Genomic DNA, 20,709 nt, shown 5'->3' with positions numbered 1-20,709 from the left:
CAAATCTCTTATCGTGAGGTCATGTTCAGTAATTATGGCTAGACTGTGCTTTTTTTTCTAAATAGAATATACAGAGATATATTAAAGCCACTAAGTGTTCACAAACGCAAAAAAGTTGAATGGTCGCTTTGATTGAACCTCATTACACACGACAATCGGTAATGCTAGGTATTACCCATGACCCCTGACACCAGCTCAAATTTAAAACACGAATCAAAAATGTATGGTGGTAAAATAGCATGCTGTAAATAAAATTTTATGACATATATTTACCAGCGTGCTTTCGATGGACACTAATTAAGCTGTTGAAACTCTGGAATATTGATTTGAATGAAACAGCAAAAACATTAATTATTTAGGTATTTGTCTAAAATCTCCCACAATGTTAACAAACGCCAAATATTTGCTGTTGCACTGTTTTTTCGTCTCATAATCACGAGTAGGAAAAATAATATTTGTTGAAACTTACTGAGACGAGACGATATTAAACCTCACCAAGATGTCAAAACCATTCAGAATGTATGATCTTACAATTTCGATTCAATAAAACAATTATCTTTTGAGGGTCAAACTATCAGATGAGTACCTTGCAATACCTCCAGTTGTCTGGTGTCAAAACAGATATATACCATACGAATATTGATCCAAACGAATTTATCTACAACGAAAAATCAGCAAAAAGTGCCCACGTAGATGTCCTCGAGTTAGGTACATGGAAAGTTCCTTCGGTGTTGAAGGAACAATCTTGCTTAGAACAACTTAAATTATGATTGCATTTTCTACAGCCTAATTTTCAAATATCCTTTACTCAATCTCTTCCTCTTTGAAATACAATATTTCAAATCAGATTCAAATAATGAAAGTAAAGTTTGACGGCCTTTTTTAACGTTAAAAATGGAATTTAAAGTTTATTAATAGATAAAGACTTTATGAATTTGAATTTTTAATAATAAAACTGTATTGTGTGATAGAGACAATTAAAGTATTACGTAAAATACGAGACAATTATTGAAATAAATGCATTTTGGTGTTTTAAAATATGTTAAAAACATTTGCTTATCATTATCAAGGTGCTCTTGTCATTCTATTAAATGTCTACAAAAAGTATAATATAGGAAACACATATAAAGTACCTGAGGTCAAAAATTGGAAAGGCCATGACGATTATTTTCCATTACTATGTATTGGAAACAGGCATTATATTCTTCTCAGATACTCAACTCAACTCAACTTTATTAAAGTAAATAAAGGCCTCAGACCAAAAATACACATCAATATCATCAATATAGGTACAATATTGTATACATGTATTGAATTTAGTTACATAACATGTACATAAGATTAGAAAGAAATAAGTCAAGAATCAAGTGAAATACAACAAAAATGATTTAAATTGGTTTCATCAGCGAATCAAAATAATTATTTTTTTGTTCCATTTGAATACCAATTATAGAGGTAACCAATTCTAATATCATTATACCTAGAACATTGAAAAGTCACAAAATTAACAACTAATAGCAGATACATTATTTTGGTTAAATCAAACTAAACATGTTCTTAATTTTGTCTTCCCATTTCAATTGTTAATTTATGACAGGAACATCGAAAAAGTTATGACAGGAACATAGAAACCTTGCAAGAGCAACCATATATTTTCTTGGAATCGTTGACTCCTAAAAAATTTACAATGGTAACAACGGGACGCAATATTTATATCATTATGCCGTTGTTTTCAAAACAATCTTTCAGTCGTTGACGAAAAGCTAAGATAAATATGTCTATATTTCCAATATCTTGTACATATCCAAAACCATATTCTCCAAAAATTATGCATATATTTGTTGTTCTCTTTACACCTAAATGATTTTACACAATTTATTTTGATCTGCTTCGATAGAATCAACGAATTCATATCCCATATCAGAGACCCAAAGCATATAATAGGTTTAACCATACTATCAACCAGAATGAAAAGTTTATTTGTCGGAAAATAACCATATGGTTTTTTATAACTATAAATAGAAAGTATTTAACGTTGTGCACGCCATTATAACCCTGGTGTAAATGAAAGTCCCATATATTTGTACTGGGATGTAACCTTGATTGTACTACCTCGAAAATGCCAATTTTCATACTGTCTGAGCGGTCCCCCATTTCTAAATAAATATAATTTCAGTTTTATTTAACTTTGAATTTATATATATTGGACTGTGGTATTCTACAAAAGTTATATTATATAATTGACTCATCTTGTGGGTGACTTAGTTCAGAAAGACATATACGAGTAATTACGAAATAATTGTTGTATACATTGTACTTATTCATTAAGGCACTCTTGAAAGGTAATGTCGAAAACTGAGTCGTGTGCGTAACAGGTTTTGGTTGTGAGAAAGGTCCTGCCTATATCTGGTTAAACAATATCAATACCAAAAGCAAAATACCACCATTTGTAAACTTTCATAATTTGTATTGTGATCTGATTAATATTCTACAGAAAGTGTTTTCCGAACAATTGGAATTCATTTTAGAATATGTACTGCTTAATATACAACCGTTTACAACAGTGCAAAACTTTCGGTTTGTAAAAACAAATTATCATCAAATAAATATTTTTTTTCATTACATGAATCTATTTTAACAAGAAATGATGAAATAAATGTTTCAAAATTTAAGCGATTACAATCATATTGACACCGAATTGTCGACACTCGTCGTGATTTCTGCAAAACGTTAAGAAATTACAGTGTGATTTTATCCGAGAGAAAAGAGAAAATTTTGTATGGGGCCCGTCTACACCTATCCAAGTCTTGAATGCAAGTATCATATTCTCTTGTATTGGATAGTGTAGACACCCTACTTGAATGGTTTTTAAAGAGAAATTATGTGACATCCATGAAGATAATTTCTTGCAAGAAAATTAGAACAGGTTCTATTTTTCTACAAGGTTTTGGCTGTCAAGACACTGATAACACAAGTTTGACACAAAACATGTGCCCGAAGGTTTGATAGTGCTGTTATTTTTATTGTTTTCTGACTTTTTGTTGTTGAATCAGTGTACATGCCCTTTGAATTTCAGTAAATGTTTACAATGTCTTGGCCAAAGGAACAAAACAGTACCCTGATACAGAGAAGAGCAAAAAAAAATACATTGTAAAAAAAATTAAAAAGAGCTCTTTTTCAAGTACTAGTAGAGTCAAAATGGATTTAAAATGATCTTGTTCATTTAGTGAATAACTTTCATCAAATAAAGAATTTGCATCAGGATAAATTTTTGTCACATTTTTTCAATTTTTAGAAGAATGTACGCATTTCATTTACTCCATTGTTTTAGCTAATTGCATCATTTTCCCGCTTTTTTCACATAGTTTACAGAAACATGATAGTATTGCAAAGACAAAGGTATAAATCCTGGGCTATCTTAATGAGACATTTCAGTAAAAATTGTGCCTGAAAAAATGTTGAAAGGGCCATTTATTTAGCTTATCTAAATGTAACATGTAAGAAACTTGAATAGGTGTAGACACGGCCTAATTAGGTGAGCTAAATAAATGGCCCTTTCAATATTTAATCTGGCACAATTTTTACTGAAATGTCTAATTAAGATTGCACACGATTTATACCTTTGTCTTTGAAATACTATCATGTTTCTGTAAAATATGTGAATAAAAAAGCGGGAAAATGATGCAATTAGCTAAAAACAATGGAGTAAATGAAATTGAAATGTGTACATTCTTTTAAAATGATAGAAAATGTGAGGAAAATATTTTTTGAGCTGGTAAATTGATGCAAATTTTTTATTTGATGAAAGTTATTCACTATAAATGAACAAGATCATTTAAAATCCATTTTGACTACTTGAAAAACTGATTTTTTTAAAAAAAAATTTTTGCTCTTCTGTGTATCAGTCATCAGTGTGTTGATCTGTTCTTCTGATCATGAACACTGAATCAGTAACAAAAAAGTCAGAAAATAATATAAAAAAAACAACACTATCACACCTTCGGGGCACATGTTTTGTGTCAAACCGGTGTTATCAGTGTCTTGACAGCAAAAAACTTGTAGAAAAATAGGACGTGTTCTAACTTTCTTGCAAGGAATTATCTTCTTGGATGTCACATAATTTCTCTTTAAAACTCATTCAAGTAGGGTGTCTACATTATCCAATACAAGAGAATATGATACTTGCATTCAAGACTTGGAAGAGCCGATTTGCAGTTATATCAGCTTATTCTAACTGTAGGATTATGTGAATGCAAGTTAACAATTTTGTTTACTTGTGAAACATAGCATCAATTCATATTCATGTTTTTATATAAACTTTGCTTCGTTTACAAATAATAAAAGAAATATACATTCTATGAAACTTCTCTATTTCCCGATGATGGCTGGTTCGTGATTATGCGGGTAAAGTAAGAATCCGGAGAATGACGAATAGTGGTGACCGGCGACACCATCGTCAATACGGTCATTCTTTACTGACACAACATTGCCGGATTTCAGTTCAATTATAAGCATACGCGATAACTGTGCATATTTGGGTATCCAGAACATCGAATAAGCTACGCCATCGACGTCAATGAAGGCAGAGTAGTGGGTGTCTGTAGCATTAAGAAGTAACCCCATTAATGTAACGTGGAAAACATATGTTCCATCAACGGGAGCCGTGAACACGCCGTTGTACGCATTGCCAATATTTGTCACGGTCTGGTTGAAGGCGATGATTTGATTACGGCCCAAATTTGTAACGATATTTTCTGAGAGTCTTGCATAGAAGGCAACCTCTTTTTCAACCACGTCACGGACTCCTTAAAAAGAAAGTCGTTTTTACAAAGAATACTACATGACTATTTAAGATAACTGTGTTCTACAGAATATTTACCTTTGCAGAAAAAGACATCAAACTTTTGAAAATGTCATTTTTTCATTCTATTTATAGGGAAACACAATAAGGAAGATGCCATGCAGGGATTTTAGCATAAATATATCTATTACATGATTGTTAATAACGTGATTACATTTAAATCATTTAAACCAGTTTCTTTTGTGTTTCTAACGGTACTTTTTTAACATTGTTTTATTGGAATTATATAGCAAACCGAGCAGACTAAAATGATTTATTTTAACAAGAACTGGTTCGAGATTTATTATTAACCATATTGAATCTTTGATTTCAAACTCATATATATCATAAATTATCAACGACATTTGTTTTTCTTTCTCTGTTCGAGTTTTACAAATTATTTATTTGGATAAAGTTCTAGTAATGAATAAAGTCAAAAATCGATTCAAGCCAGTTCTTCTTCTCTAAAAAACTTTTGTTCAACATATAAAATGCCTTTTCTTCATGTACGTAAAGTTTAAAATAATATTTTCCTTCAAGTTGTTATTGTTTGTTTTATGTTTTATCGTTTGACAAAATTCTATAGTATGCTGCTTAATTAGGCACTTGACAGGGCATTTTGAATACGTTACAATAGTATTGAATATAGAAGAATATATAATGAGAAGAAAGTAATAATACCTGTAAATGACCTCAATTTCAATGGTTTGTTGTCAGGATAATGCTCAGATTCTGTTTCTTCACCATATTCTTCGCACTTGCCCCTTATTTCGTTCATCTTCAGCAGCATCTCATTTTCTCTTTTAAGAAAATTGCCTTCCATTGCTGCCATCTGTCCCTTTAACGCTGCAATTTCTTGCTTGTGTTCTCTTTCCGTAGCTTCAAGACGAGCTAGTCTCTCGATGATATCGTCTGTTACCTCAAAACAGAAGGCTGATGTTGCCAGGCCGAGGATTAAGAAGACTTTAACGAAACCCATACTGTTGTAGTTTCAAATGAAGACTGAAAGTTGTACAATTTGTATAGATAACACACAGCTTATCTTTCATCACATATATATTGTTACACATTTCTTCTTTTGGTTCAGTACTGTTGAAGTCATGCACAATATAAATGATCTAAGATTTTTTTTAAACATAAAATTATGTTGAGCTGAACATTTCTGGTTATATCCAGAAACTGAATAAATATAGAAAATAAATAAAGTAAAATAAGACTGCAGGAGTAAATGCAAGATACTATTAAACATTGAGTCGAAATGTGTGTGTGGTATCATAATAAAATATCCTGCTTGATTATTTTAGGAAAAATGTCAGATTTCTTAATCATGCTTATATTATTAGCACACATAGTACTGTCATGCTACGATACGAAAGCAGCTATAGAAACTCTGACGGTGTTTTGTAAAAGTTTATATTGCATTTGATTTTACAGACAATAGGGGCGTCCTTGGCCTAGGGTAAAGGTCGTTGACTTCAAACCTCTTGCCTCTCACCGCTGTAGATATGAACTGCGACAGCGCCTCCGGCTCTTGAAATAATGCAAAGAGTGACTGAGGTAAAAATTGGAAGTCGCTATTTGACCTATACTGTTTTGGTGCGCCGTAAAATCAAACAAAAAAAGAAGACATAATTTTAATTGCTTATATGAATAACCAAAACATTTAAACCGCCAAATATTTGCAATAAAGCAAATTTACAAGATACATGGAGAATATTGAATGAGTATAAGTTCAATACTGAATTTATTGCACGAGTTGAATAAAATCATATTATGCGAGCCTCTGGCGAGCATAATATTATTTTATTCAGCGAGTGCAATAAATTCAGTTGCACGAGTTGAATAAAATCATATTATGCGAGCCTCTGGCGAGCATAATATTATTTTATTCAACGAGTGCAATAAATTCAGTAATGAACTTACACGAATTTAATATTCTTTTTATCACATACCCAAAATAAAGACCGTTTAAAGCGAAATAAGAGTCATTTTTCATTGACGCGTCAATAGTATTACGCTAAAATTTAGCGCGTCTTTACACTATGTTTGTATAACGCTAATGACGTTTCGTCAAAATATATGCATTGCCGTGCAAAACCATATTTACGGAGTCACAAAATCGGCACGGGTGTGTGATAAAATTGTTTATGTTAAATGATCCCAAATCGCTTCTTAACTTAAAACTAATATTCAAATCATATTGTCCAAGATAGTATATATGACATATAGACTTAAAAAGTATAAAATTAATTCAACGTCAAATTGTTTAATGACAATTCTTGTGAGGAATAAAGATATTTAAAAAGGACAATAAAAACTGAGCCCATCAACAAAATAATGGCAGTTAAGTTTACAACAACGGATCATACGAATATTTTAACGTCTTCGCGTTACCAATATCAAACAGCATATAAGTTATTCATGTATCAAAGTTAATTCAACGTCAACTTGTTTAATGACAATTCTTGTGAGGAATAAAGATATTTAAAAAGGACACTAAAATATTAGCCCATCAACAAAACTAATGGCAGTTAATTTTACAACAACGGATCATATGAATAATTTAACGTCTTAGCGTTACCAATATCAAACAGCATATATAAGTTATCCATGTATCAAATTATCTTATGTTTTGGTGTGGATTAACAGTCAATCAAGATCTAAGTCTTAAAAAGAAGGCAAACATCAAACTAAATTTATCAGTTTCACATTTTTGATATTTAAACACTCACTACATAAATAAAACAGATGTTTAATTCAATTTTTCGCTTTGAAAAACAATTACAATCAGCAAATTTATAATGTTCATGTTATTTTACTGTAATAGCTATGAAATTTAAATCATACGAGACTATTTCCACACGAAATTATAAAATAATAGGGTTCAGTAATGTAAAAAACAATTACTTGATTACATGCTTGTTGTGTTAGTGAATAATAATTCTAACAGGTAATCGTATTATTTCTATAGGGTACGTTTGAGTCAAAAGTTTGATCACTTCAGATTGATCTAGCGAAGTGATTTTTCTGCAGCTATTTTATATACAGTGCGCATGTTGCCTATTATACGTTTATATGAGAAATAAACCAGCTTATTTCACAGTATAACTATATACAAGTTCAAAACCATAAATTGTAATTAAAATTGAAATTTATTTTGTTAGATTGAATACAAATAGAAATAGAAATTATCTTATCTCCCAACGATGGCAGGGGCGTTACTATGCTGATACAGTAAAATCCGGAGAATGGCGAGAAGTGTTGTCAACGATGCCAGCGTTAACTACAACATTCTTCACTGACACATCGCTACCAGCTTTCAGCTCTTTTACAAACATATGTGATGATTGGTCACCAGGGGCGATCAAGAACATCAAAAAAGCTACGCCATGTACATCAATGTAAGTATGGTACTGATAATGAATAGAGTCACCCAGGGTGCCCAATAGTGTAACGTGAAAAATGTACGTTCCGTCAACGTGAGCCGTGAACGCGCTATGTACGCATTGCCAATATTTGTCACGACCTGGTCGAAAACGTTGATTTGATATTCACTCATGTGTAGAATGTAATGTTTTGAATGCGTTGCATAGAAAGCGACCTCTGTTTCAAGGGCGTCTCGGACTTCTGGAAAACAGAAGGTCTATCATTAAAATAACTATTACATATAACATGTGAGAAATTAGTTTTTGCATATTAACGATATTACAGTGAGTGTGAATAATGATTAGTTAAATTCAATAAAATGATATCAAAGTCTAAAATGCCATTTTCTCCCAATCTAATTAAAATCAGCTCTAAATAACGCTCCGCTATTAGATTTGACCGTAACCAAAATACGGAGTAATGTCTGTTGACCTATCACACAGCAAATCTTTGGCTTGAAAAGCGATGTGGTTTCCAATTTTAACCCTGGGAAAACCAATACTGAGTAGATTCATTCGAGAACAAACATGGCGTTGTCCATAAAGCAGACAGGTCAACCGGCGAAACAATCTTGCCTATTAAAAATTGACTCTATTTCTATCAAGTTCATTTGTTAAAAATTACTTCAAACTTGTTTTCCAAAAAATATCAACAATTTGGTTCACTGTCACGGATAACGGTATTTTGATACTTCTTCTAAAGCCTAAGTAAAAACCGGTTTGATTTCATGGCTAAAAATGGATTGCGAAACATATAGGTCGTCATCAGATCTTCATAAAAGAAATAAGTAGATTTAACTTAAGTCAGATTGACATTATTTTTTTCAACTGTTTTTTTTTTTCAATTCAAAATTACTATTCTTTTATTCATTATCATATTAGAAAGTGAAAAGAAGACGAGACGAAAGAACGAAACATGAGACATTCCTCTGCACCGAAATAGTAGCTTCGTAAACCATCTTGTTCTTTAACCCTTTCCCCCATGAGCATATTGTGAAAAATGGCCGTTTTCACTGAAAAGCCTCCTGTTACAAGTTCAAACTCCTATGAAACTATGAAAAATGCTTCAATACTAATCAAACTTGGCACAAATGTTGACTGGACCATTGCCTTTGTAACTACATGCTCAGTCTTTAATTTCCTGTTACCATGGCAACGAGGGGACATCTCAAAATTGCCAAAAATCACTATTTTGCCTCGATTTTTTCCATCAAAATTTATTTCAAAGTGCTGCAACTGTTCAAGGGATTGAGATAGAGTCAAAGGCTTTTCAGCGTTGGTTAAACGTTACATTATGATCGACCTGGGGTAATTTTTACCCTCTCACAAGTCCAAAATTTTCTTGGCGATGAGGGGGACTACGCCCCCTTCAAACCCCCCTAACAGAAGGGGGCACATCCCCCTTCTGGCAACCCCCTGATGTATCTTTTGGATGGGGGGCGGCGCCGAAAAAGTGCTCAATTTTTTAAGCAACATTTCTCAAACGAAAACTTATGTTTGGGGTCCAAATAGGACATTTTTTCACTATTTGAGGCCTTAAAAAGGGGGGGGGTCGAAAGTGCGTTGTTTCGCGTATATATGTGGTAAAGGGTTAACGCTGTATTCTCCTTCCGTAGCTTCAATATGAGCTAGTCTCTCGATAATATCGTCTGTTACTTCAATACATAAGGCTGAAGATGCCACACCGAGGATTAAGAAAAAGAGAACGAACGACATGTTTATTGTCACTTCCACTGAAGATTGTTGGTTGGACTGTTCATATCTGATAAGATGGTTATGTAACTATCACACACAATTTAGGACATTCTTTGTACATGTTGTTAAATCTTTGTAGTGAGATCTTGCATGTCCGATCAAATAATTAACTTAAGAAGAAAATCTCAAATTCAAATGGAAAAACTCTTAATTTGCCGGACATATTCTTTCTTAAATCTAATTTATAGAATAACAAGAAATATTAAAATGGGATCAATTGAAGATGCCTTAACACGACAAAAAGGATATGTTGCCTTGTATGTTTGATTAAACCTGACCATGTGCGGTTATAGTCAATGCAAGTTATCGTCTACATTCTCTTACAGCTAAACCTTAAGATTTTCAGATATGAGTGATGGAGCATGTATTATTGCAAAATGTTATTTTTGCATAAATAGAAAAATACAATTTGCACTCCTATTTCACATACAGTCTGAGATAAAAAAAAATACATATACATTTCTATAATAAAGATACAAAATATTTAAACATAGAACATGTCTTTATGTTTTAAATTCAATATAACTAATAAGACTGCTTAACATAAACATTGTAACTTTAAATAAACTTGAAGCAAACATGTATGTTAAAAAGGAGCAACCGTTTTACCAAGAGAATCAGATACACCATAAATGATAGTTTATATATGATATACAGCTATCTGTGTATTCGTATTGAGTTAAGAATAACCAAATGTAATTTAGATAATGCGAGTATTTAACCACATGCAACCTTTCAAATAATTGTGTTTTCTTTGTACTACGATATATAAATTAAATGTATTTTTAATGATTTTCTGGAAAGTGTTTTCACTTATCACACCATGTAAGCAAATTATGTTTCATGTTGAAAATTTACTAAATTTGATGATTATTTTCATCACTATAGTATTTGGGCCAATGTAAGGGGGTAAACCAATGTCACTGTAGTAGAAAATGCGAGTATTTCAAAACGACATACAACCATGCTAAATAGGTAGAGCTTGGGGCGCAGGTCACTTTCGTTGTGATTGATCATGAAATCTTTTCTACGGTCATTCGCACTGTACCTCTGCTCTGGTATGCACAGAAGTTTCAGTTTCTTGCGAAAGTGAAGGCAACTGCTTGACAGCCTACCTAGGAACCATGAGGTTCTGGTAAATTCAATGTGACTTACTGCCGTGATCCGCAGTAAAAACTACCATCACCACCAATCAATTATGTTTTCTTTGTACTACGATAACTAAATTTAATGAATTTAATATAATGATTTTCTGGAAAGTGTTAGTTTTCTCTTATCACCCTATAATACCATGAAAGCAAATTATGTTTCATGTTGAAAATTTACTAATTTTGAAGATTACTTTTATCACTATAGTAGTTTGGCTAATGTGGTTTACTTGTAAATGTTGTAGATATAATGTATAAACAAGGGGGGTAAATCTGCAGTGCATTTATACACTTTAGTACTATGCGCTATGGAGTTATCTCACTTTATCATATTCATTTATGTGCAGAAGAGATATACTTACTCTTACTAAATTTTATTTCCCAGTTTATAGCATTATACACATTATTAGATAGGGTTAATCATAAGCTATATATATGTAACAAACTCTCCAGACTATATGTAAAGAAATAGTAGTCGCATTTCCATATTAACCCGTGCTTAACTGCTTAATTTTAACATAACGGCGTTCATGCAATGTAATTTTCATATCAGTCAGAATTTTGTCCGGTTAATATGATCTAATATGATAGATTTTATGAAAGGCCATGTCTTTTATTACTTTTATATATATATTATGTCCATTATGATTTACTCCTCCAAAAGACTTTACATACTTAAAATATTTTTCCTATCAGACGTTTTAAGTAATCGCTCTCGCTTTTTTATGTTCCCGGACAAGCAGTTTCTCCGATGTCATACTACAGTATGTTAAAGTAATTTCAACAAAAAATCATACCCCATACACAGGATATTATAAACGTAACAAACAAATGTATATGCTTTTATAATCTAAAAGGAGATTAAAATACAACAAATGTACATGTGATTTGAATTTCACTTTATTGCAGTTCAATGATCAGGTAATAATGATTATCTCCCTTCTCATTTGATGACGGATTTCTTAAAAATAGAAATGAGATATTTACAGCTAATTGGAAAATACCGTCATAAATCTTAAAATAGAAAGTCTAAAAATAGATGTAGACTGCGTTTGTGAATTTGTAGCTTACAATACCACATGTTTTATACCATCGTGGTATCATTATTCCATTATTATTCGCGCATGTCAATGCTTGCAAAACGTAAAGATTTCACAACAGTTTCGTATATAAACGAATTTGACGGTCTATATGTTGAACTAACAGGAAACTGAAAGTTGCAGACCAGTTTCTTCAAACTGATGGGGGCAGATAATATAAATACGGCTTATTATAATAGGCTGCGATATGTCTGTAACTAAAGAATTTCATCGGCTCCTTAAACGAGTCAGAAAACTTACAGATGGACAGGCATCAATTTCAGATATAGATTGGGATGACGGAAATTTGAGCAAGTTCTATGTGACTATAATACCTAACAATGGCTTATACAAAAGTGGAAAATTTAAATTCAGGGTAAGCAGACTTTTATTGACATTTTGCATTTCATACTCAATGAAACATTAATTAATATAGTTTCACGAAAAAAATATCATGCATTCCTATACTGAGGAAATTCGGCCTGTTTCGGCATTAAAGAAAAGGAAGTTAAATCATTGATAGATATATAGTGTCATGTTTACATGCAAGCACATAAAACATTCTTTTGTTACAATAATTAAGTAAGAACAAAAGTTCAGCCCACAACCGTTAGATGAATAACTATATGAAAGGTTAATTTTTGGGTTTAAGTATTAAACAAAATGCTCTGCAAAGGAATAGATTGTCTCAATATCAGTTACATCAGACCTTAAAATTTCGCTTAAAACAAACTTTATCTATTGCAGATCGGAATACCAGACGAATACCCAGCAATACCTCCAGTTGTATGGTGTAATACTGAGATATACCATCCGAATATTGATACTCGGGACATCGACGTCAGCGACGAAGGCACAAATGTCTGCTTAAATGTCCTGGAGTCCGGTACATGGAGCAGTTCTTTCGGTCTGGAAGGTACAATTCTTGGTTTACTATTTCTCATGCACAATCCAAATTTAGAAGATCCTCTCTCATCTCATTTTGAAGGAAACGACGACGATGAATGTTTCCGGGAAAATGTTAAAAAGTATATGGCAGGGGAAAAGTTATTTGGCGATGTTTTATTTGACAAAGATTTTAAAGTGATTGATGGTATTTTGATTGAGGAAACTGTGAACTCTGTTCTATCAGAAACAAAGAGCGAAGCATCAAGCATAATAGAAGATGATTCACAGAGTATAAATAAAGATGACGTTCCCACAAATGACATAAAACACACAGATAATGGTGAAAATTCTGAAGATGAGCATTTATCTGAAAACTATAGCGGCAATGCAAATGGATCTGCTGATAATTTAGCGAACAAAGGTTCTTTGAATGATGCAATAGAAAAAAAGAATAAACAAGTAATGGACAATACTGACGAAGTTAATGAGATAACAATGGAAGGAGCTATAGGTTGCCAAGAGGCAGTTGATAAGGTTGATGATGATGAAAGCGATAAATGTGACATTGAACTTGTTAATATAGATGGAGATTGTGTTTTTTTTATACATAAATCCGCCAGTGATGTAGATGAGAATATGGCAGATGAACAAGAGACTGAAAACATGACAGAAGTCGAACAATATAAACCAGATCCTGAACAAACTGACGACGGACACCGGAATTCTCAGGATGAAGTTTGTACCTCAAATACTAATGAAATAATTAGTGAAGTGTGTGAAGATGCTTCATGCAGCTTTACAACATTAAACACTACGTGCAATATTGAAGATATAGCTAATGATGGTATTTCTTCACAAACAGACGATAGCGAGATTAAAACTTTGATGTCAGATATAGAAATAGATAAACAGCGTAGAAACAATCCTAGTCACCAGACTGATACAGTTTGTGGATGTGGTGCTTGGTATACATTTAGGACAACACTTAGTAAAATAGCACATACAATTGGTCATAACAAGTTATATAGAGATATTAATTTTTGATTTATGTTTTTCACTACCTCAATGTTGTATATTTAAGTATATTATATATAATTAAATAAAACACTGTCTTTCAGCATATAATATTAAATAATAAATAATATTTGTGCTTTCCGTGTAAATTATTGTGATAGATTGCCGACTATTGTTATATAGGTTTCTTATAATTTACATTTTTGCATTGCGAATAATAAAGATACTCAGAATATCCAAGTGCATTTGTTTTATTTATCTGTAACATTTTTTCACAGAGATGGTGTAGTAAATATAACTGTTGACCCTGAATGATATGTGGGTGTTAGGAGAAAGATATTTGAAGAAAGCTGCATGGCCTTGTTTCGGTAAACGTTATAATAATAAAGTATTAGATATGCGTTTTCTTGAGCTTTTTATCCTTGTACTAGTATTTCTCAAATTATAGAATAAAACATATTTCGAGGGTTGACTGTTAAAACTGTCAAAAGCCCCTTTACTTCTTTATTTCATATAAGTTAATGTAATAATACCAATAAGAAACTAAACATGCAAAAAAAAGTAATTTAATGCTAGGATTTTTTTACTTTATTTATTCCAATAATTATAATGAGTTAAAGTCCACATAAATTAAGTAAATTTATAGACATAAAAAGTAAATAAAACATTATCATACATTTATTATTATTATTGTAGAAACCAAAAGTGCAGATTGTCTACTCGGATTTGGTTATATTTGTACATTCGAGGGCATTTTATATGGATTATGATTGCCAGACATATTGTCAATAACAGTAAATGTAAGGGCGTTTTAAGATGGTACAGGGTGCCCCATGGTATCTGTTACCATTATAAACGTTTATTATACATATTTGTTCAATCAGTATTTATATGAAAGTTACATTACAGGAAAGGTAACATAATAAATTTAATGTAGTGTACATATAATTACTGAAAAATATTACGCACGCTGTGAATAGCATGTTTGTTTTTTAAGCATGTGTTCTACATGACGTCTATTTTGTTTAGCGTGCATTGAAATTGTCAATCACAACTTGTTGGAACCAAATGTGATCCAGATTATTACCCTTCTTGCATATAAATCTTGTAAAATCACACATACCATTGGTCATAACAAATTATGTAGAGATATAGGTTTCTAAAATATGTTTCTTCCCCATACCCCAACGTTGTACACGATATTTTGATAAACCCATTGTCTTTCAGCATATCAAGTTAAAGAATAAGTCTTGCTATCTGTTTGTGACTTTTTTTGATTGAAGATGTCTGAACACGACAAAAAGGATATGTTGCCCCTTGTATGTTTGATTAAACCTGACCATGTGCGTTTATGGTCAATGCAAGTTATCGTCCATATTCCCTTACAGCTTAGATTTTCATATATGAGTGTTAATGCATGTATTAAGCAAAATGTTATTTTTGCATAAATAGAGAAATACACTTCCACATACAGTCTGAGATAAAAATACACATAACATTTCTATAATAAAGATACAAAATATTTAAACATAGAGCATGTCCATATGTTTTAAATTCAATGTTACTAATAAGACTGCTTAACATAAACATGGCAACTTTAAATAAAATTGAAGCCAACATGTATGTTAAAAAGAAGCAACCATTTTACCAAGAGAATCAGATAGACCATAAATAATAGTTAGGCACCTGTGTATTCGTATTGAGCTGACAATAACCCAATGTCACTGTAATAGAAAATGCGAGTATTTAACCACATGCAACCTTACAAATAATTGTGTTTTTTGTACAACCATATCTAAATTAAATGAATTTTTAATGATTTTCTGGAAAGTTTTCACTTATCACACCATGCAAGCAAATTATGTTTCATGTTGATAATTTACTAAATTTGAAGATTACTTTCATCACTGTAGTAATTGGGCCAATGTAAGGGGGTAAACCATGTCACTGTAGTAGAAAATGCGAGTATTTCAAAACGACATACAACCATGCTAAATAGGTAGAGCTTGGGGCGCAGGTCACTTTCGTTGTGATTGATCATGAAATCTTTTCTACGGTCATTCGCACTGTACCTTTTTTCTGGTATGCACAGAAGTTTCAGTTTCTTGCGAAAGTGAAGGCAACTGCTTGACAGCCTACCTTGGAACCATGAGGTTCTGGTAAATTCAATGTGACTTACTGCCGTGATCCGCAGTGAAAACTACCACTACCACCAATTAATTATGTTTTATTTGTACTACGATAGCTAAATTTAATGAATTTTTAATGATTGTCTGGAAAGTGTTAATTTTCTCTTATTGCCCTATAACACCATGCAAGCATATTATGTTTAATGTTGAAAAAATATTAAATTTGAAGATTATTTTCAGCACGATAGTAGTTGGGCCAATTTGGTTAACTTGTAAATGTTGTAGATATAATGTATAAACAAGGGGGGTAAATCTGCAGTGCATTTATACACTTTAGTACTATGCGCTATGGAGTTATCTCACTTTATCATATTCATTTATGTGCAGAAGAGATATACTTACTCTTACTAAATTTTATTTCCAAGTTATATTATCCCTAGAAAACAATGTTGGTTATATAAATCCACTGACCCTAGCATCATTAGTAAAAAAGTATCATTTTCAACCTTTCTCTATGGGGCTGAACTATGGCATAACATTTCAAATACTGACATTGTAAAGATCCAACGATTTGAACGATTGGCAGCGAAACAAATACAACATCTCCCACAGTCAACTAGAACGGACATGGCTCTGAGCACACTGGGATGGTTTACTATTGAAGCTGCCATAGACCAGAGAAAGCTAACTTTCCTACAAAAACTGTGTACTATACCAACACACTATCTGTCAAGAAAACTGTTTAATTACAGACTTAACTTATTTGTTATGAAAGGTTATTGTAACCAACGCGGCTTTGTTCCCGAAATATGCAGACTATTGTACAAATACGGATTATTCCATTTCATTTCTGACTACATGAAGCATGCACATTTTCCATGCAAATACTCGTGGAAAAATACTATTAAAAAGGCAATTACACATACACAAAACAACACGTGGCAACAAAGAATTAACAGTGATAGAGATTTTGACAGATTTATAGCAGTTCATCAATCGGTAACGCCTTTACATTTATGGCTGTTTTCAAATACAAACAGTGAGATTAAACATGCTATAAGTGCAACGAAAATACTTCTATATCGACAGTTTTATACAAGTTATTCCTGTACAAAATGTCTACAAGAAACTAGTGATATAAACAGACATATCTTAGCTGAATGTGATACATATACACGTGAACGGACACGCTTTACAGATTCAATTGATCAGAAATTTAGCTCTGAAGTTTGCAGCTATTTTCTTAGAATTAACTCGGAAGCATTCTTGCGAGGACTCTTTGATTCCAATTTATTGGCTGTCTTTGGTATTAATCCAGAACTCCAAAAAGGCTTCACCAACCTATGTTGTAAATACGTTCACGACCTAACAATGGAATATAAAAAGTAACCTCTAGAACATTCTAATAACATTCTCCATGAGAGGATGTTTATCTTAGACTTCTAAGGTTAAATGCAATATAATAAATCCATACTAAATGTTCCTTTACATGACACTTATATTTCGTGTTTTCGATAAGTTATAAATGTTATCGGGAAAATATTTAGTAAAAGTGCATAAAAAAAAATACTCAGTAAATACCATTATGTCGAACATTGACACTATATCATGTGCTTATTAATAAGCTAACATTGTGTATGCAGGTTGTTATAATTCTATATATTGTATCTCTATATTTAATGTATGACATTGTGTATGACATGCTTTTCGTGTATATAATTAGTAATCGTATGATATTATGTTATGTTCTCATGTAAATGTGTTAATTAATTGTTATATCAGTCACTGAAAAGTGGAATAAAAGATTATATATACTCCTCCAAAAGACTTTACATACTTAAAATATTTTTCCTATCAGACGTTTTAAGTAATCGCTCTCGCTTTTTTATGTTCCCGGACAAGCAGTTTCTCCGATGTCATAAAGTAATTTCAACAAAAAATCATACCCCATACAAAGGAGATTATAAATGTAACAAACAAATGTACATGCTTTTATAATCTAAAAGGAGATTAAAATACAACAAATGTACATGTGATTTAAATTTCACTTTATTGCAGTTCCATGATCAGGTAATTTTCCCCGATTTATTAAAATTTTCGTGAGATTACCTCCCTTCTCTGACGAATTTCTTAAAAATAGAAATGAGATATTTACAGCTATTGGGAAAATACCGTCATAAATCTTAAAATAGAAAGTCTAAAAATAGATGTAGACTGCGTTTGTGAATTTGTAGTTTTCAATACCACATGTTTTATACCATCGTGGTATCATTATTCGCGCATGTCAATGCTTGCAAAACGTAAACATTTCACAACAGTTTCTATATAAACGAAAATGACGGTCTATATTTAAGCATTACTGTTGAACTTAATAACGAATTCTTTTATAGGAAACTGAAAGTTGCAGACCAGTGTCTTCAAACTGATGGGGACAGATATGATAAATAGGGCTTAATTAATATCGTTATTATATAATAAATATAGATCACAAATCAGGCTGCGATATGTCTGTAACTAAAGAATTTCATCGGCTCCTAAAACGAGTCAGAAAACTTACAGATGGACAGGCATCAATTTCAGGTATAGATTGGGATGACGGAAATTTGGCGAAGTTCTATATATATGTGACTATAGTACCTAACAATGGCTTATACAAAAGTGGAAAATTTCAATTCAGGGTAAGTAGAGTTTTATTGACATTTCTCATTCATTCTCAATTACTTTTACGAAAAAATATCATCCGTTCCTATACTGAGGAAATTCAACCTGTTTATTGATAGATACATTGGTCATGAAAACAAAAAGGCATCATAAAACATTCTTTTGCAAAAAACTGTAAGAATTTTAGTTCAGTATATTAATGATTACAACCGTTAGATGAATAACCATTTTTAAGGTTAATTTGTGGGAGTTTAGATATTAAACAAAATGCTCTGCAAGGAATAGATTGTCTCAATATCAGTTACATCAGACCTTAAAATTTCGCTTAAAACAAACTTTTTATATTGCAGATCGGAATACCAGACAAATACCCAGCAGTACCTCCAGTTGTATGTTGTATTACTGAGATATATCATCCGAATATTGATACTTGGGACGACAACGTCACCGACGAAAGCACAAATGTCTGCTTAAATATCCTGGAGGACGGTACATGGAGCAGTTCTTTCGGTCTGGAAGGTACAATTCTTGGTTTACTGTATGTCATGCACAATCCAAATTTAGAGGATCCTCTCTCACCTTATTTTGAAGGAAACGATGACGAAGAAAATTTCGAAGACAATGTAAAAAAGTATATGGCAGGGGAAGCGTTTGACGATATGGCATTTGACAAAGATTTTAAAGTGATTGATGGTATTTTGATTGAGGAAACTGTGAACTCTGCTCTATCAGAAACAAAGCCCGAAACCTCAGGCGTAATAGTAGATGATTCACAGAGTATAAATAAAGATGACGTCATTCCCACAAATGACATGAAACACACCGATAATGTTGAAAGTTCTGAAGATGAGCATATATCTGAAAACTATAGCGGAAATGCAAATGGATCTGCTGATAATTTAGCGAACAAAGGTTCTTTGAATGATGCAATAGAAAAAAAGAATAAACAAGTAATGGAGAATACTGACGAAGTTAATGAGATAACAATGGAAGGAGCTATAGGTTGCCAAGAGGCAGGTGATAAGGTTGATGATGATGAAAGCGATAATTGTGATATTGAACTTGTTAATATAGATGGAGATTGTGTTCTTTTGATACATAAATGCGCCAGTGATGAAGATGAGATTATGGCAGATAGCAATGAACAAGAGACTGACATGACAGAAGTCGAACAATATAAACCAGATCCTGAACAAACTGACGATGGACACCAGAATTCTCAAGATGAAGTTTGTACCTCAAATACTAATGAAATAATTAGTGAAGTGTCTGAAGATGCTTCATGCAGCTTTACAACATTAAACACTACGTGCAATATTGAAGATATAGCTAATGATGGTATTTCTTCACAAAAAGACGATAGTGAGATTAAAACTTTGATGTCAGATATAGAAATAGATGAACAGCGTAGAAACAATCCTTGTCACCAGACTGATACAGTTTGTGGATGTGGTGCTTGGTATACATTTAGGACAACACTTAGTCAAATAGCACATACAATTGGTCATAACAAGTTATATAGAGATATTGATTTCTGATTTATGTTTTTCACTATCTCAATGTTGTATATTTAGTATATTATATATGATTAAATAAAACACTATCTTTCAGCATATAATTTAAATAATAAATACTATTTGTGCTTTCCATGTAAGTAATTGCGATAGTTTTCTGACTATTGTAATATAGGTTTCTTATAATTTACATTTTTACATTGCGAAAAAATAAAGATACTCAAAATCTCCAAATGTGGTTGTTTTATTTATCTAT

At 32.1% G+C, this 20,709-nt stretch overlaps 3 protein-coding genes across 3 annotated transcripts; 2 read left to right on the top strand and 1 right to left on the bottom strand.

The window, feature by feature from the left end:
• Positions 1 to 3,883: 3,883 nt before the first annotated feature.
• Positions 3,884 to 5,856, bottom strand: LOC132759303 (uncharacterized). The gene is made up of 2 exons (XM_060751053.1): positions 5,522 to 5,856; positions 3,884 to 4,805 (listed from the first exon to the last, which is right to left on the bottom strand). The coding sequence occupies exons 1-2, from the start codon at positions 5,817 to 5,819 to the stop codon at positions 4,369 to 4,371; spliced, it is 735 nt and encodes a 244-aa protein (XP_060607036.1). The 5' UTR covers positions 5,820 to 5,856; the 3' UTR covers positions 3,884 to 4,368.
• A 6,456-nt stretch (positions 5,857 to 12,312) lies between these two features.
• On the top strand, positions 12,313 to 14,384 carry LOC132759302 (uncharacterized). The gene is made up of 2 exons (XM_060751052.1): positions 12,313 to 12,623; positions 12,995 to 14,384. The coding sequence occupies exons 1-2, from the start codon at positions 12,456 to 12,458 to the stop codon at positions 14,177 to 14,179; spliced, it is 1,353 nt and encodes a 450-aa protein (XP_060607035.1). The 5' UTR covers positions 12,313 to 12,455; the 3' UTR covers positions 14,180 to 14,384.
• Positions 14,385 to 18,566: 4,182 nt separating this feature from the next.
• Positions 18,567 to 20,360, top strand: LOC132759301 (uncharacterized; the record flags this gene model as incomplete). The annotated part of the gene is given in 2 exon segments (XM_060751051.1): positions 18,567 to 18,956; positions 19,290 to 20,360. Coding segments are annotated over 2 exon segments (1,245 nt in total), but the record flags the coding sequence as incomplete, so codon positions are not given.
• Between the last annotated feature and the right edge of the window lie 349 nt (positions 20,361 to 20,709).

The sequence above is a fragment of the Ruditapes philippinarum genome, unplaced genomic scaffold (assembly GCF_026571515.1).
Source record: "Ruditapes philippinarum isolate M1 unplaced genomic scaffold, ASM2657151v2 ctg5067_1_1_1_1, whole genome shotgun sequence".
In the NCBI taxonomy this organism is placed as follows: domain Eukaryota; kingdom Metazoa; phylum Mollusca; class Bivalvia; order Venerida; family Veneridae; genus Ruditapes; species Ruditapes philippinarum.
This window is presented reverse-complemented; position numbering and strand designations above follow the sequence as displayed.

Excerpts from the sequence above, each read along its gene's own strand:
- LOC132759302 (XM_060751052.1), top strand. The coding sequence starts at position 12,456 with ATGTCTGTAACTAAAGAATTTCATCGGCTCCTTAAACGAGTCAGAAAA. Across the intron at positions 12,624-12,994 it reads GTGGAAAATTTAAATTCAGG|ATCGGAATACCAGACGAATA; the intron begins GTAAGCAGACTT and ends TATCTATTGCAG.
- LOC132759303 (XM_060751053.1), bottom strand. The coding sequence starts at position 5,819 with ATGGGTTTCGTTAAAGTCTTCTTAATCCTCGGCCTGGCAACATCAGCC. Across the intron at positions 4,806-5,521 it reads GAAATTGAGGTCATTTACAG|GAGTCCGTGACGTGGTTGAA; the intron begins GTATTATTACTT and ends TTTCTTTTTAAG.